This window comes from Stegodyphus dumicola, chromosome 8 (genome assembly GCF_044657685.1).
Source record: "Stegodyphus dumicola isolate Sdum_Otavi_A_Nest chromosome 8, ASM4465768v1".
Lineage (NCBI taxonomy): Eukaryota > Metazoa > Arthropoda > Arachnida > Araneae > Eresidae > Stegodyphus > Stegodyphus dumicola.
Genome location: NC_140775.1, coordinates 33,984,316 through 33,999,314, shown reverse-complemented (window position 1 = coordinate 33,999,314; position 14,999 = coordinate 33,984,316). Strand labels below are relative to the sequence as shown.

At 33.4% G+C, this 14,999-nt stretch overlaps 1 protein-coding gene across 4 annotated transcripts in view; it reads left to right on the top strand.

Moving 5' to 3' along the window:
- LOC118182896 (uncharacterized) overlaps positions 1 to 14,999 on the top strand; it is a 462,070-nt gene that overhangs the window by 235,835 nt on the left and 211,236 nt on the right. For all 4 annotated transcript variants that reach the window (XR_015042537.1, XR_015042535.1, XR_015042536.1 and 1 more), the window contains exon 6: positions 11,191 to 11,701. Coding sequence is in view for 1 of the 4 variants with exons in the window: in XM_085821730.1 (XP_085677856.1) it covers positions 11,191 to 11,701 (511 nt within the window). In the remaining 3 variants the exon portion in view is untranslated. The remainder of the gene's footprint in view (positions 1 to 11,190; positions 11,702 to 14,999) is intronic.

Sequence of the window (14,999 nt, the reverse complement as noted above, 5' to 3'; positions counted from 1 at the left end):
TTAAAGGTATGCTCACGATTCTTATGATTGTTATCAGCTTTGTAACAATAAAACTCCTATAAAAGTGACATGCAGACACGTATTTGCAAGTTTTTATTTTACTTACATATGTTTTTGTTTACTGTAATAATTAACATAAAATACAGAAATGTTTAGAGCATTCCAAAATAACGTGCCCTTCTAATCCCCGTTTCTTTGTTGTGCTGATGTTAAACACGCCTGTTACTTGGTCTTTATAATTTGGGTAACCAGAACGTTGCGCCACCAGAACATTTGTCATCATGTGTTGGATATCACGCGTTACATTTCCATAGTTTATAAACTTCTTATTATATCACATGACATTACTTATTCGTTATCCATTATTTTTAATTTCGTATTCTGCATTGCCCTTTTATTTCGAAATTATTATTAGTTTATTTTTCTATTCATATTCTTTCACGTACCCTCACAAGAAAGTATAAATTACTGTTAAACAAAGACTTCACGTATTCCTATAGCATAAACTTACAGGACTGCCTGTACTGCATTTTTAATATACAAACATTATATTATACATTGCACAGTAATATTAAACTTATATTGCATAAACCTTATATTGCACTTTTAATGCAATATAATTTTAATGTTCAGATCCCAGCTTAACTTTAAAACATTTTTTAAGTTAGACAGCCATAATACGCCACCTAGATTAAAAAAAATTGAGGTAAGAGACCTAGAAGTTTAAAATACAAAACATAAAATCATTATTTAAAATGAGTATAGGAATCCAGCTGCGTGGAATTAACTCAGAGTTATTTAGACCCTATTAGACTGACAAGCGAGTTATCACTACGTCTGAAATATTATGAAACAAATCCCACGAATGTTTATATAACCCTTCTAAAGCGCAACTTGTGCATTGAAATAAACTCTTCTGCTTGCGGGTATTCAAAATAACAGAGCTGAAATCTCAGACTAAAGATGCTGTAGTCAGACACAAGTAGCCTAATTAAGTTAGCTCGATATTTTAATGACTTACTTTTAACATCGGCCAGTGAAATGGCTAAAGCTGGAATATTGATTGCCAAGCTGGGTGATGACAAGTAGTTCACTGCAGGCGAGCTGTCAAGAGTTTTATATCTATTACATTCAAAATTCTCAGCTTAAATGCTCTACAATCTAATGAGAATCCTGGTGACGACTACGGAAAGGAGAAGTTATAGTTAAGGTTTAAATCGTAAAAACTAGTTAATTAGAATAAAATACTTTCCAAGAGCTGCTCAAACCAGCAATGTCGAATGGTAGGAAAACCATTCTATCATATTATTCTTTCTTATATTAATTAAGCAAAGAATTGACTTTATTCAAGATGTAGCTGTGGACTTTATCCTAATTGGATAGCTAGTGTACGAAGCTTTCAGCCGATGTTTTCCTCAGCGGCAAAAATTTCTGTTTTGTCAAATAACAAAATTCGTCTAATGAAACCAAGGCATACCTGATATTTAGTACACACGTAGCATTTGGTCAATAGTTCAGTTGCACTCTCAGCGATGGTTACAAAGTCATTTTAATCGTTAGTTATTTTTCTGATGATATTTGGTTGCATTGTTTAAACATGGAAACGGCTTCTAAGTTATATTTGATACGGAGTGGAAAGGCAAATTCTTGCTTTTTATTTTCCTCATTATGTTTTTCTTTATCCATCGTTTCTATGATGATTTCAGTCCTAATCGAAAGATATATCAACCTTTGCCTTACACAACAAGACATTTATTTTCCCGCTATACACATCCCACAATATGAGACACTTATTTTCTCACCAAACACATCCCACAATGTACAGATCCACAATAGAGAGCATTTATTTTCCCTTTATGCACATCCCGCTGTGTACAATACATTTATTTTCCCACTATATACTTTATAGAGTCTCGTTCTCTTTGGTAGCGATGCCAAGCTGTAAAAAAGACTATATGCGGAATTATCCCCAGGTCTTAGTGACAACAAGAAATCAGAAGATGGATGTAAAGAACCGTTTATTCAATGAAACATAGTTGTACAGATGGTCCCACTTGGATTTACGAAAAGCTAACACTTCTGGCTAAGGTAACGTTAAGCTTAAAATGCATTAAATTTAGACTAACGGCTCATAGGATAATTTAACTCGCAGGAAGGCTCTGATTCATAAAAGTCGGCGGAAACAAGCTGCTTGATGGCTAGAAGCACTCAACGCCACATAATCAAATCGCTAGTAATTCAAAATAGAAACGTATCCTTCAAGGAGGCACAACGCTCTAAAATCACCTTTCAAAAACCTTCCCTTAAATAGCACTTCTTTGATTCCAATTTGAATACACGCGAGCTAACTTATTAGCATTCTGGCACAAAAGCGTAGGCGAAAAAGAGACTGACAGAAAAGTTTCTGTAACTATAAATTAACTATCAGTAAAACTAAATACATCCCCACAACTTAAGAACTTGAAGATTATATCTTTCATTGCACTTACCTGCAAGGAAGACATAAATCAAGTAAACGTTAACACATACGCCTTCTGTCAGCAGTTTATCAACTTGCATAAAAACATCTTTCGTATACTTAGAATTATCTCAGTATAATAATTCACCAAAGCAGTATAAAGCTAAAAACTGTTTGTGGTCGACTACAGAGTAAGGTTCGATCAAAAGAAGAGTAGAATGCCTTTATAGGCTTGGATATCAGCTATGAAATTCCAGTCATAAAGTTTCTTAAGATATGCAGTTTTATGAAGAGTGTTTTCATAGTATGGTTTAAAGCATTTGGAAAATATAAACTCTAATTTTATCTCGTAAAGTAAATCATTAACTAAAGTATCAATTATGTTCTAATAAATTAAATATAAAATGTCTTATACATTACTTAGCAACGTTCTCCAGATATTAGAGAATAAATTATTGACTAAAATTATTTTCAGTGTTTATTATTAATCGGAAGTGAAGCCTTCCCACAAGATTTCAACATAACCCATTGAACATGTATCACTTATTTTAGCATTTAAGGGTTCCGTAAAGCTATATTCATCATGGAATTTGCAGCCGTTCATTTGAAAGTATTAATTACGAATATTTCTACGAATTTTACACATAAAACTGCGGACCATTTAGTTTTTAATTTAGTCGTACATTAATCGCTTGCGCAAGAAGCTTGAAGTAAATGTGTAAATGTTACCCTGAACTGAAGTGACAAGAATTTCTAATATTGAATGATTACTGATTGGATATGGTGCAAAAATTTAGATTTCATGTTACAGAATCCTCTTCGGCTTAATAAAAATTATTTAGTGAAACTTTGCAATTTGCAATTCCTTGTTTGGGGCAAGGGCAGGTATTGGAGGAAATACTACATTATCTACGTTCCTCGAACACATTCTGTATGAGTCCTGAAGTTTCTAACACTAAAGAATGTCTCTGAGTGGAACAGAAATAAAAATATGTAGTGGATAATAACTCGTCATCCTCTGAATTTCATCCATTGGGTCGCTTGATTCTTGCCAATCGCCCATTATATAGAGGAGAATATAAAGAATTTCTGCATTCCTAATGCGTGCTCTTGGAGTGCAGAATATTAGTAGGTTCCGTTAACAACTGGAAGAGCTCTGGTTCGAATCTCGGTGATAGTACACTTTATTTATCACGTTTCCTTGTTTCGAAATATTTAGTTAGCCTCTACATATATATCTACTACACCAAAATTAAAATGTGATAAACAATAACTCGGCATCGCCTGAGTTTGGTCGATTACGTCTCATGGCTTTAAGAGTCTCATGGCTCCGTAGTTTAAGTGAGGTAAAATATGTATAATGAATATCTCATTCTTCTTTATGTTTTCATGTAGATAATCAACAGCATGCGGCACGTCCAGAAACTAAGTTCCGTTTCAATTTATCTCCGCTGCAGCTCTGCGATCGCAGTTCCGCACATGCGCAGTAGACGCTCTGTATCAAGGAGAAGAAACGCGAGCCATTTGGAGATCGCTGTCCGTCACGTACGCTTTGTTGTGCTTGTTTACAATGTCGGTGTTAATTGAAAATCCCGCCGCTTGTGAAATCAGATCTGTGATTCGTTTTCTGAATGCGAGGAAAGTGAAACCTAGTGAAATTTATCGGCAAATTTGCGATGTTTACGGACCAAAAGCGATGAGTGATTCAATGGTGAGAAGATGGGTCCGAAAGTTCAATGACGGACGTAGTGATGTGCACGATGAAGAACGAAGTGGGCGTCCATCTTTGGTTACAGAAGAACTGGTTCACGCGATTGATGACAAGATCCATGAAAACCGAAGGTTTACAATTAGTGCTCTCGCTATGGAATTTCCCCAAATTTCACGATCACTAATGCAGGAAATTGTTACCGAAAAACTGAAATTTCGTTAACTTTGCTCACGTTGGGTACCAAAGATTCTTACTGAGCAACACAAAACAAAACGGATGGGTAGTGCACTTCAGTTTCTGACCCGTTATGCTGAAAGCGGCGAAGATTTCTGACACAGATAGTCACAGGAGATGAAACTTGGGTTTCTCCACACACCCCTGAAACGACACCCCTGAAAGTAAGCGGCAATCAATGGAATGGAGGCACACTTCATCCCCAGCAAAGGTTAAGCCGAAGCAAATCTTGACACCTCAAAAAATGATGTGCACAGTGTTCTGGGACTGGAAAGGCATCTTACTCATTGATTTCTTACCGCGTGGTCAAACAATCAGAGCAGATGCTTATTGCGAGACACTTCGGAAATTGTGCCACGCAATACAGAATAAGCGCCGAGGATTGCTGTCAAAAGGTGTTGTTTTTCTTCACGACAACACTCTGCAAATGTGACGAAAAACTTCCTACAGGGATTTGGCTGGGACGTGTTTGACCATCCTCCGTACAGCCCTGACCTCGCTCCTAGCGACTTTCATCTGTTTTTACATCTTAAGTCTTTCCTTGGCGGTCAACACTTCAACAATGACGACGAGCTGAAAGAAACTGTTTCCAACTGGTTGAAGACACAGGCGGCAAATTTGTATGAAGAAGGTATACAAAAACTTGTGCCACGCTATGACAAATGCCTGCAATATTTCGGCAGTTATGTGGAAAAGTAGTTTAAGAGTTGTTGGATTTTGTGCAATAAATAACTTTTCTGTAGCTGCACACAATTTACTTTTATTACCAAACGGAACTTTCTTTCTGGACGTACATTGTATTTTATGAACAACTATAATATGGTTAATATTCACAATTAGGAACTGTATGTACGGTAAATTAAACAAAACATTAATATAAAATAAAGATTTAAATTTTTAAGAAGTGCACTTATTACTTTTAAATAATTCGGAAGGTAAACTGTAGATTTTTTATACACTCTGGAAACGGATATTTGCAGCTCGAGTAGAAGATGAAAAGATCCTATACTTCATGTAACGGTAATAATTGCTGAGTTGCCTGGATGTTAGTTACAGAGTATCAAATCTTAAAGTATTGGTCTAGAAGTTCCTCCAAAAGCTTTTGCTGAAGACATTTTTGAAGATTTCTATTAAGAACCAAACCAAAAGTAGAAGCTGGTGCCATGTTTTATGAGCTATGCTACTGAAGGCTTCTTCTAAGAAAAACTGTAAATTTCTTAATGGATTCTGGTACATATTAAGAGATTACATCTTAAATGATACGGCATTTTCCTTTCTCTGATTACAAGAATGGTATAATATTTTCCTGCGCCAGACATTTTATTTAACACTCTCATAGAGGTTATACAATTCTTTTTTTGTACTAGTGATAAAGCAAGAAGATGCATCTTAAATCGTTTTAGCCGCTCGTAGATTTTTGCATTTGTAACTTCTATAAATCAGGAAATTACTTCTATAAATCAGGAAATGTATTTTAATATTTTAAACTTACAATTAATTTATAAAAATATTAACTGATAGGTTCATACAATAATTTAAACGATTTTTTAAAATTTTTTTAATTATTTCTTTTAATACCTAAAGAAAGAAACTTTAGAGGATTTCTGTCAAATAGCTAATAGAACATTTAGAGACATCAGTGTCGTTGCTTTAAAGTAGCGACATAAAATAGATTGCAAAAATATTAATTCCAAATACATATTTAGCATATGAATTTAATATGAAATAGTGATAAAGACATTTTGTTTCATATAAAGTGAGTCCAGAAAATCTGAATACCTCAGGGAAATTTCACACATTAAGTAATTATTACTTAGTATTAGTAATTGCTTAGTATATTAGTATTCAAGAAGAATAAATAAATAAAAATTTAATACTTTCAAAATAATAATAAAATTTATTTTTATAAGCATAATTACACAATATTCAGATTTTAGGAGAAATAAAAATATCGCAAATTGCATAATTCAGATTAGATTCCAAAGGTACATTCGAAATAGTTCCACAAACGCTGATAAATTCATCCATTATTTAAATACAATTATTGATGATGATTTCTTTTCTTATGTAGGTACCGGGATATAGCTAATATTTTAAAATATGTATTTTATCAGTACTCAGTACTTTGAAATTTATCCATACGGATTGATAAAGCTATTCTGAAAATTGAAAATTAACGGTAAAACTTTGAAATGAAATTCTTCAAAAAGCAGAAAACTTACTCAGAAGGAACTATAAATCTGTAGAAAATCTATTTTTGAAGTCTCGATGCAGCGACTAAAAAGTAACAAACTTACAGATATGCTGAGTACCTCTATGAAACTTTCCCGACGAGTATAAAAATAAATGCTTCATAGTTGCTTGAACAAATTCGATAAGCTATGAGCAAAGCTGTTCATCCCTGAAACATAAGAAGATTTCTGAGATCTGTTGGATTTCATGGTACAGTAAGTGCGTAAAAAGCGTTGGCATTTTTTCTTTCAAATAAATTTAAGAAACTACAGTTTGCGATATAAAATATCAAAAAGGATCTAAATCTTTGGATGACAGTGCTTTTTCACTGATGAAAGTAAGTTTTATGTGTACATCTGCGATAGTCGAGATAAGATATGGAAAAAAAAAGAAGGGAAATAAAAATGGTAAACCTGGCATCAATGTCGAAGTCCGTTGTAGGAGAACCCATTCTAATTTGGATTCAGCTAAATGTCAAAATCTGCTGTATAATAATCTGGAGCCACCTATGGGCAAATTAGAACTAAGATGCAATAAAACTGTCCAACAATTTAACTACCCTCAGAGTACTGCTTGGATTTTGAAACAGTGTATATGTCTTTTATTATTTGACAAATTAGTTCCATTCATTTAACCACTTACCTAATGCTGATTGAAAGGTTGTTTATCTGAATGCAACAAAATCAACAATGGCCATCTGAGCCTAATTAAAGATGAAGGGTGTTCCAATAAAAGCGCCGGATTCAGTATGTCCAATAAAATATTGCTTACAAGTAAATTAAGAATGGAAAAAAATGTCTGTCAATCCTCTCTGACATGTTCTACAGCACCATGCTCACTCGATATCATTTTCTCATACATGAACCTACTGAGATGACTAATGGCACATTAAACTTGTTATTTATATTAGTTTTACTCTTTACGCTCGGATTCTTTGGGACGTGCTAATGATGTTACGTACAATAGCGATGTTTACAACAAACCGGCTGGAATAAGAGTAGGATGATTTAATGTCTGCTCTCGAGCCTGTCTCCTCAAATTTCTTTATCAGTCTGCTATTTGTTATTCCATTAAGTACATTTTCATTTCGAAAGACTGCACAAAGGTTTCCAACAGTCGGTGCATAACACTTTACATACTTGTAATGAGTTTTCGTTATCAAAACTCACTATTCCTTTGTGTAGTGCACAAAGTCGACTAAGCTGTAACGACGTAAAGGTATGAACTGAGAGTTATAAAATGCCAGTCTTCTCGGGTCAAATCAAACTCAACATTCTTTAAGCGAAACATCTGTTTTCTCTTGTAATGTAGATGTATTTCCCACCTTCTAAAAGCAAAATCTTTTTGTGAGCATATTAAATCCTGCGGTTTGTTGGAACATCCTTTATATGCAGATCATACCTTTTTACGAACACATAATTAGCAAATAATATATCACTACTTCAGACTGTTCAGTACAAATTAATATGGAATATAAAGTACTCAAAACTGCATGTTGAAAACAAAATTAGGTAGGAAAAAATGTATTAAGAGCTCTCGCTGAAGTTAACATAATGCTGTGTGTTATAAATGCTTTAATCTTGACTAGAACAACATATATATGTATATATATGTTTGTGTGAGTGTTTGTATGTATATATGTATAAGTAATTTTATATTTTAAAATGTAAACAAAAGGCTCAAACCGGAAAAAATGTCCATCCAGTTACATTAATAAAACTAGTACGAGTTCTATAAAATCATATGAAATTGAAGCATAACTTTAATGAATAATCACATACTCATCATAATATGCATAGATATTTTCTATAAAATCCGAAAACAACTAAAATGGAGATTTTCTACAATTAACATATATTATGTTACAATAGAATAATGAAAATAAATTAATCCAGATTTTAAAGCTAGTTAAATTCTGATAATTATTTAATAATATTAAAATTTCCGCAGATCGGTTAAATTTCTCCTTTCAGCCAGTGCTAACAATTAACCGAAGTAAATTTTACTCTGCATATATAGAAAGGCATATTAAAAAATTAACAAATAAGAGATGCTTTGAAAGAAGCCTCGCAAAAGGCGTTAACCCATTGCCTGACGTGATTCCCAGTTAGAGATTTTACTCATTGGAATACCTAGTGAGGTCACGTTTGTTTACAGTGTTATGCACTATATTCAGAAAAGTGCTTACCTGGTATATATTTTTGTAACCGTTGTGGTAGTCATGTACTTTCAGTTACAAAAAGGTTTTAAATGACCCAAAGATTCATTTTATAGCATTTTTCAATTTAAAGAAACAAATTTTGTAAAAATTGCGAAATTTAACATTTGATACGTTTTTTTCGGTCCTTCTACTTATATTTACGAACGTTTTATGCTAATTTTAAAAAATAAAACATAAAACGTGTGACTCCAGTACAACACAAATTAACGGAAACACTTGGTAATAAAGTCGGAGACGATATATAGTGGCCGTTAACAAATTGAAGGGTGAAATGTTTGTGTGTGTTTGTAACAAAAAATAAAATATCAATTTAGAAAAGGTTTGTGATATTAAGTAGCAAATATTTCGATGCAGATTACTGTGGAAGTTATTGATCAATATACTTTTTTCCAAAATGAGGCTCTTATTAACAGTATTTTACAGAGGTTGTGCTGAAGGAAACTCTGGCGGGCTTATTGGCACACGACACAGTTCGTCATATTATTTGAGATAATTAAAAATGAAAAAATATTCATAGTTTTGTGAATATTTTTGTACAATTAGCAGATTATGTTTTGAAAGTAATAAAACTTCATGAGAATATTAATAACGTATTTTTAGACTTTGGAAAATTCTTTCACATAGCGAATGTGGCAAAAATATAAGCTCAAAACATAAAAACAGTACAATGCAAACAAAATACCATTGAATGGCATTTAAGGGGGAAAATGTGTTTCGAATTGATCTAATTTATTTATCAATCAACCCCTCCAAGAAAATAGAATATGGCATCAAAAATTTTGAAATTAAATATTTCGGCTAATTTTTGTCGCTCGGAAGTCAAACTATCTATGTTTTATTTTTTACAACAAGTATGCATTTTTCCTAAATATAAGTATAGGAACTGGAGGAGCGTATAAAAATTTAGATTTCGCAATTTTTATAAAATTAATTAGTACAAGTATGTATCTACTATCAACAGTTGCAAAAGGAAATGACCGGTGAAGGCTTATATGAACACAGTGTATACTGTGCGAAATGTTTGTTTTATTTAATTTCACTCTAAAAGGTTTTAAGGTTTTGCTTGTTTACTTTGAATGTAAAATTGTTAATTCATTTTATACATTTGCGATTTTTTGTATCTTATTAAAAAATACAAAGAATATTTGCCATGTGCAAAATAAAAGTTAGAAATTAATGCTGTAAATGCAACATCGAACTTCAGGTAGAATTTTGTATATTGCTATAAATAATATATATATAAAATTTGTATATATATATATATATATATATATATATATATCACATATGCTATATGCATGCTTGATGATGTAGATTTATAATAAAGTGCAATGACTGTTAACAATCAATAATTTTTTACTGAAACTATCCTAGTTATGTATTTATGACATAAAAAGAACGTGCTTTTGAGACAATTTTTTAATTTAAGAAAAATATTTTACACGGAATTACACCAAAAATTTCCAGAAATCGTGTTTTTCTCAATGCTTAGATGATTAAAATCTGTTCTGTTGTAGAATCAAAAACGTTCTGTGAAAGTACTAGCACTACTCAAAGTATTTTTATTTTTTTATATCCCATATAACTATATGTAAACATTACTAGCATAGTATGACGCTTAAATAATATTTTAGCTGATGAACTATTTAATTTTCGAATTCTTTTTGTTTAACAGGTTTTTCCTTATCAAAGAAGGCATTCATTTTACCAAATAAATGTTTTTGTGTCTTGTTGCTTTCTCGATTTTTAGTATGTTTAATTTGATTTCATATATTTATAATATGAAATTAATTCTTCACAGATTTAGGTTCAAAATTTAAATTTTGCGCTATGCATTTAAAATAATATCATGTACATAACATATATAGTTTTAAAAAGATGGGAAAATATTTTTGTGATATATAGCCATTTCAGCACTCTCGAATATATCTCAGTATCGTGATTTTTAGAAGTTTAATTCTTTTAATATCATTTTGGAATAACATGCCTAACAGTCTATCTCCAACATAGTTAGATACCTAGTTATTTATATACTGTTATCATAAAATCTTTCAAGAATTGCCGGATTAAAATCTTTAAGATTTTATAAGCTGAAACTGCGTCTTTAGATGAAATGTAAATAACGTAAAAAGATAAATGGATAGTGTTCGTCGAACTAAATATTTAAACTAATATTTCACATCTTCTGATATAATTAAACTTTTAACATTAATGATTGTATTAGCGTCATTTCTATAGTAAATTTATATTAAGTTCATTATATAATTGCTTTATTTTCTGACATTAAAATATTTACTCTTTAACTCAAAAAACACTCTCCTCTTAATTTCATAGCAAATGCAACAGCAAGTGACGCAAGGCGGTCAGCAGCAACTATCCCTGCAGATGTCCGCTCAGAAGCAGATGAAATCGAAGCCAATGGACCTCGCTCCTGGCCTCATGAGCCAGCAGCAGCAGCTTCAGCAGCAGCAGAAGCAGCAGCAACAGCAGCAGCAGTTGAAGGGTCAGAAGGGTCAGAAAACGGGAGAGCAGCAGGACTGGTCCCCTGGGACAGACCTCTCCCCCATCATGGACGTTTCCCCGTCGCTGGAAGCTGCGGAGCAAGAACTGATGGAGAAGTGCCAGGAGGCCGACCAGTTAAGACCCATTCCGAGGGCGACCTCTGGTACCATTTCGGGCATGTTGGCTGACTTCAACAAGGCGCTCGGACTGGCCACAACGCCCACGCTGGACGAGGGTCAGCAGCAGCAACGGAGTCTGGTTGTGGCGACGACGACGGCTCCTCAGCAGCAAATGAGCGGCGCGGTTGGCAGCGGCGGAACGGCCCCGACAGCAACGCTATCAGGTTTGTGCCAGTTAATAACAAATATTATTTTATATCAGTTATCTTAAGATTATGTCATAACTATTATTCTAAGAATTTACGTTTAGTGGATCATTAAACTGCAATCCCGTAACTACACTCGAACTCCGCTGTAACGAACCCAGCTTATAACGAATGAACATTCTTTGGTCCCATCCATTTTCCTGTGCACTTAATTATTTTTATACTGTTATAGCGAAAGTCTAAAAGATGTGAAAATCAGATATAATCAACTGTATTAATATCTGCGAATGAAACGTTTTTATATTTTTCGTATTTTTCCGAACAGGACATTCAAGAACAGGGCGAAACAGGTATGACACCCAATTCTAAGAGAACAGTAATATCTTAGGACACAGTTTGGTGTACATGGCAATTGACTAACAAACGTGAATGCGTTCTCAGATTCCATTCCAGTCTCCTTTGATTGAGCTGTCCCACAGAACTCTATTCGAGACTGATGCTATGATGGAAATTTTGAAGTTTATTCAGGGAAAGTGGAACCTTGGGAGCTTGCGGTTTTACAATTGATTCTTCTTTTACGAAAAGATAGATTTTGTTTCTTATCGGTTGGTTTTATTCGAATATATATGCTCTTTAAGTCCCGTCCTTAGAATATGGGTTTTGTATTCTTCAGGTTGTGAGGATTTATTTAAGTTATTTAACAGTTAATTTTATTTTGAAGCAACTTTCCTGTTACCATCGTTTTCAATCCGCGCTTTCTTTCCAGAATGCAAGTGAGAAAGCGCTCGTGTATTCAAATGAGGTATAAAGGAGTTAGTATTTAAGGGAAAGTTCTGGAAGGCGAATTTAGAGTTAGACAGAGAGAGAGCGTGCTCTTCCTACCTGAATGCCACACTGTAATCTTTGATTTACTGTAGATGCCATCTGGGAATATACTGAGTTAATAAAGAGTTCTTTACACCCTTTCTCTAGACTTTGTCACACTTAAGGATAATTCCTTACACAGTCTGTTGACGTGTAAGGTTTATGGCATAGTTAGTTTATTCTCGCTAAGAATACAAGACTTTATAAGGTGTTTTGCAAGACATAAAATATTCTTCAGAAATGTTATTGAATATGACTGATTAAACGTATTGTATCCTTTCTATACATAGGACACGTAGGGCATAAATGATCTTCCTATTTCATATTTTCCAGAACAGCAAACGTCTCACATAACCTTTCGCCCAAAGTCTCTGCACTCTGTTTCTGCATCCAAAGTTCATCCTCATAGCGACCAACAAACGTAAAGTTTCTCCAGTGAAGATAAGCTGGCCATTATTCGAGAAGTCTGAACTTAGTACAGTAAAAACAGTACATTTAATTCAAATCTATAATTTTGTTAACCTATAAAAAATCGAAACTATAATTTCTGCACACGGAAATATTTTTGGATACGAGGAAAGGTTTGAGAAAGGTGGAGCATAGGGATGTTGAAAAAACACTGAATGTTTCACCATTTAAAAAACCCTGCTTACATTTAAATAAATGGTTCAGACAAAGAACTTGTCAGACACTTTGAAGAAACTGGAAAAGAAAAAAATAACAAAATTAAGAAATCGCGTAATAATAATTCCAATTAAATCTTAATATGTTTTTATTTAAATAAGATTTATTTTTCACGTCTTTTCGTAGATAAGACAATGATTAATAACTTTTTTTTTATTCGTTATTTACTTTTTATACGTTTACGTTATGTAGAGAACAGAATTCCCGCTTCCTTTAAGTTCGTTACGGCGGAGTTTGACTGTATAAGTAAATCCAACAATCTAAATTATTTAATCTTCCAATGCAGAGCCACTAGGAGTTTTTAGCCCAAAGGGGCAATTTGCCCAGAATTGTTGCTACCAAATGTTAGAGCCCTGTATATTATTTAAAGAAATTTAATAGATAAAAATATGCATAAATGTATGTATGTTTCTAGCATTGTGATAAAACAACGGTACCTAGAGCCATAAAATTTTGAATAGCGTACGTCTCCACCCGAATATGAGCATTTGGAAGTTCTAACTTGGAATTTGTCTTAATATCTATTTCGTAAAGCATTTATGAGTTTTTGATTAACGACCTCAACGATTCGAAAGCGAGCAATGGCAACACTGGAAGTAGGACCAAGGCGTTTGGTTACGGAGTACCTTCGTAATAACTTCGTAATTACCTCCACATCATCGTTAATAGAAAATTGAGATAATTGAGAAAAGAAGCATTCGCTAAAAGTGAAAGGCAAAGCTATTAAGCTGAAGTCAAAAAGTCACTAAAGAGTCCTCATTGTTAGGACACAGGCAAAGAGTACAAGCAGTTGTCACAATAGAGAAGCTTAAGACTCAGGAGACATGAAAAATGTGCAGTGCCCTCGCCGGGACTGGAACCCTTCAAATGTGCGCGAGTGGACGAGTCAAGTGTGCTTCCAACTACACTACGAAGGCATGTGGAAAGGAGAGAAAAATTCGGTTTTTCATGAGACATCCTTCTCCTGACCAAGAACTATAGTCAGAAGGATAAATTCAGCAACATTCTTCCAAAAACTTTTAATTTTGGTATATATGTAGGCATCGTGTTCAAGCCATAAAGGCAATTTATCACACAACAAGAAGTCCAGAAAAACCCATAAAGGAGACATACAGAAATATACAAACATATATAACATATACAAACATATGGAATTAAAATAAGGCAAATTACCTGTTTTTCTGACCTTTTGAAAAACTGTGAAATTACAAAAAAAAAAAAAAAAAAAAAAAAAAAAAAACGTTGCAAATCCCTTTTGTAACCCATACAAGGATATCTCATAAAAACTTCCTGAATACCATTCACAATATATACTATTAAAGCGCACTTTTTCCTTTCACGATTCATATTTTAATACAGCCCAGTTTTATGAGTTTTCTTTTCGAGCTTCTCAGATAAAGGAAGCTGTTTCTTCATTTCTAAACTTACAGAAAACTTATTCATGACATTGAACAAATGAATTCATTGAAACAAGTTTTCATTAAAAAAAGGTGTATCTTGACTATGATCTGCATGATTTCTTTAACTCACTATCAAATCCGTAGTCAGAGACGCGACCAAATATTTAATAATTACTTACAGCAAACAACTGATCAAACTTGTCCGAACACTATATCTCTGCCGCACACATGAACTGGTTTGTCACTCTCTTACACTCAAGTGGACTATCGTAAGAGGAATAATATAGATATCAAAAACAGCTGAAAAAAAGGATAAAATCCTATATTATTATAAGCGCAATCCTATTTTAGATTGAATACTTTGTACC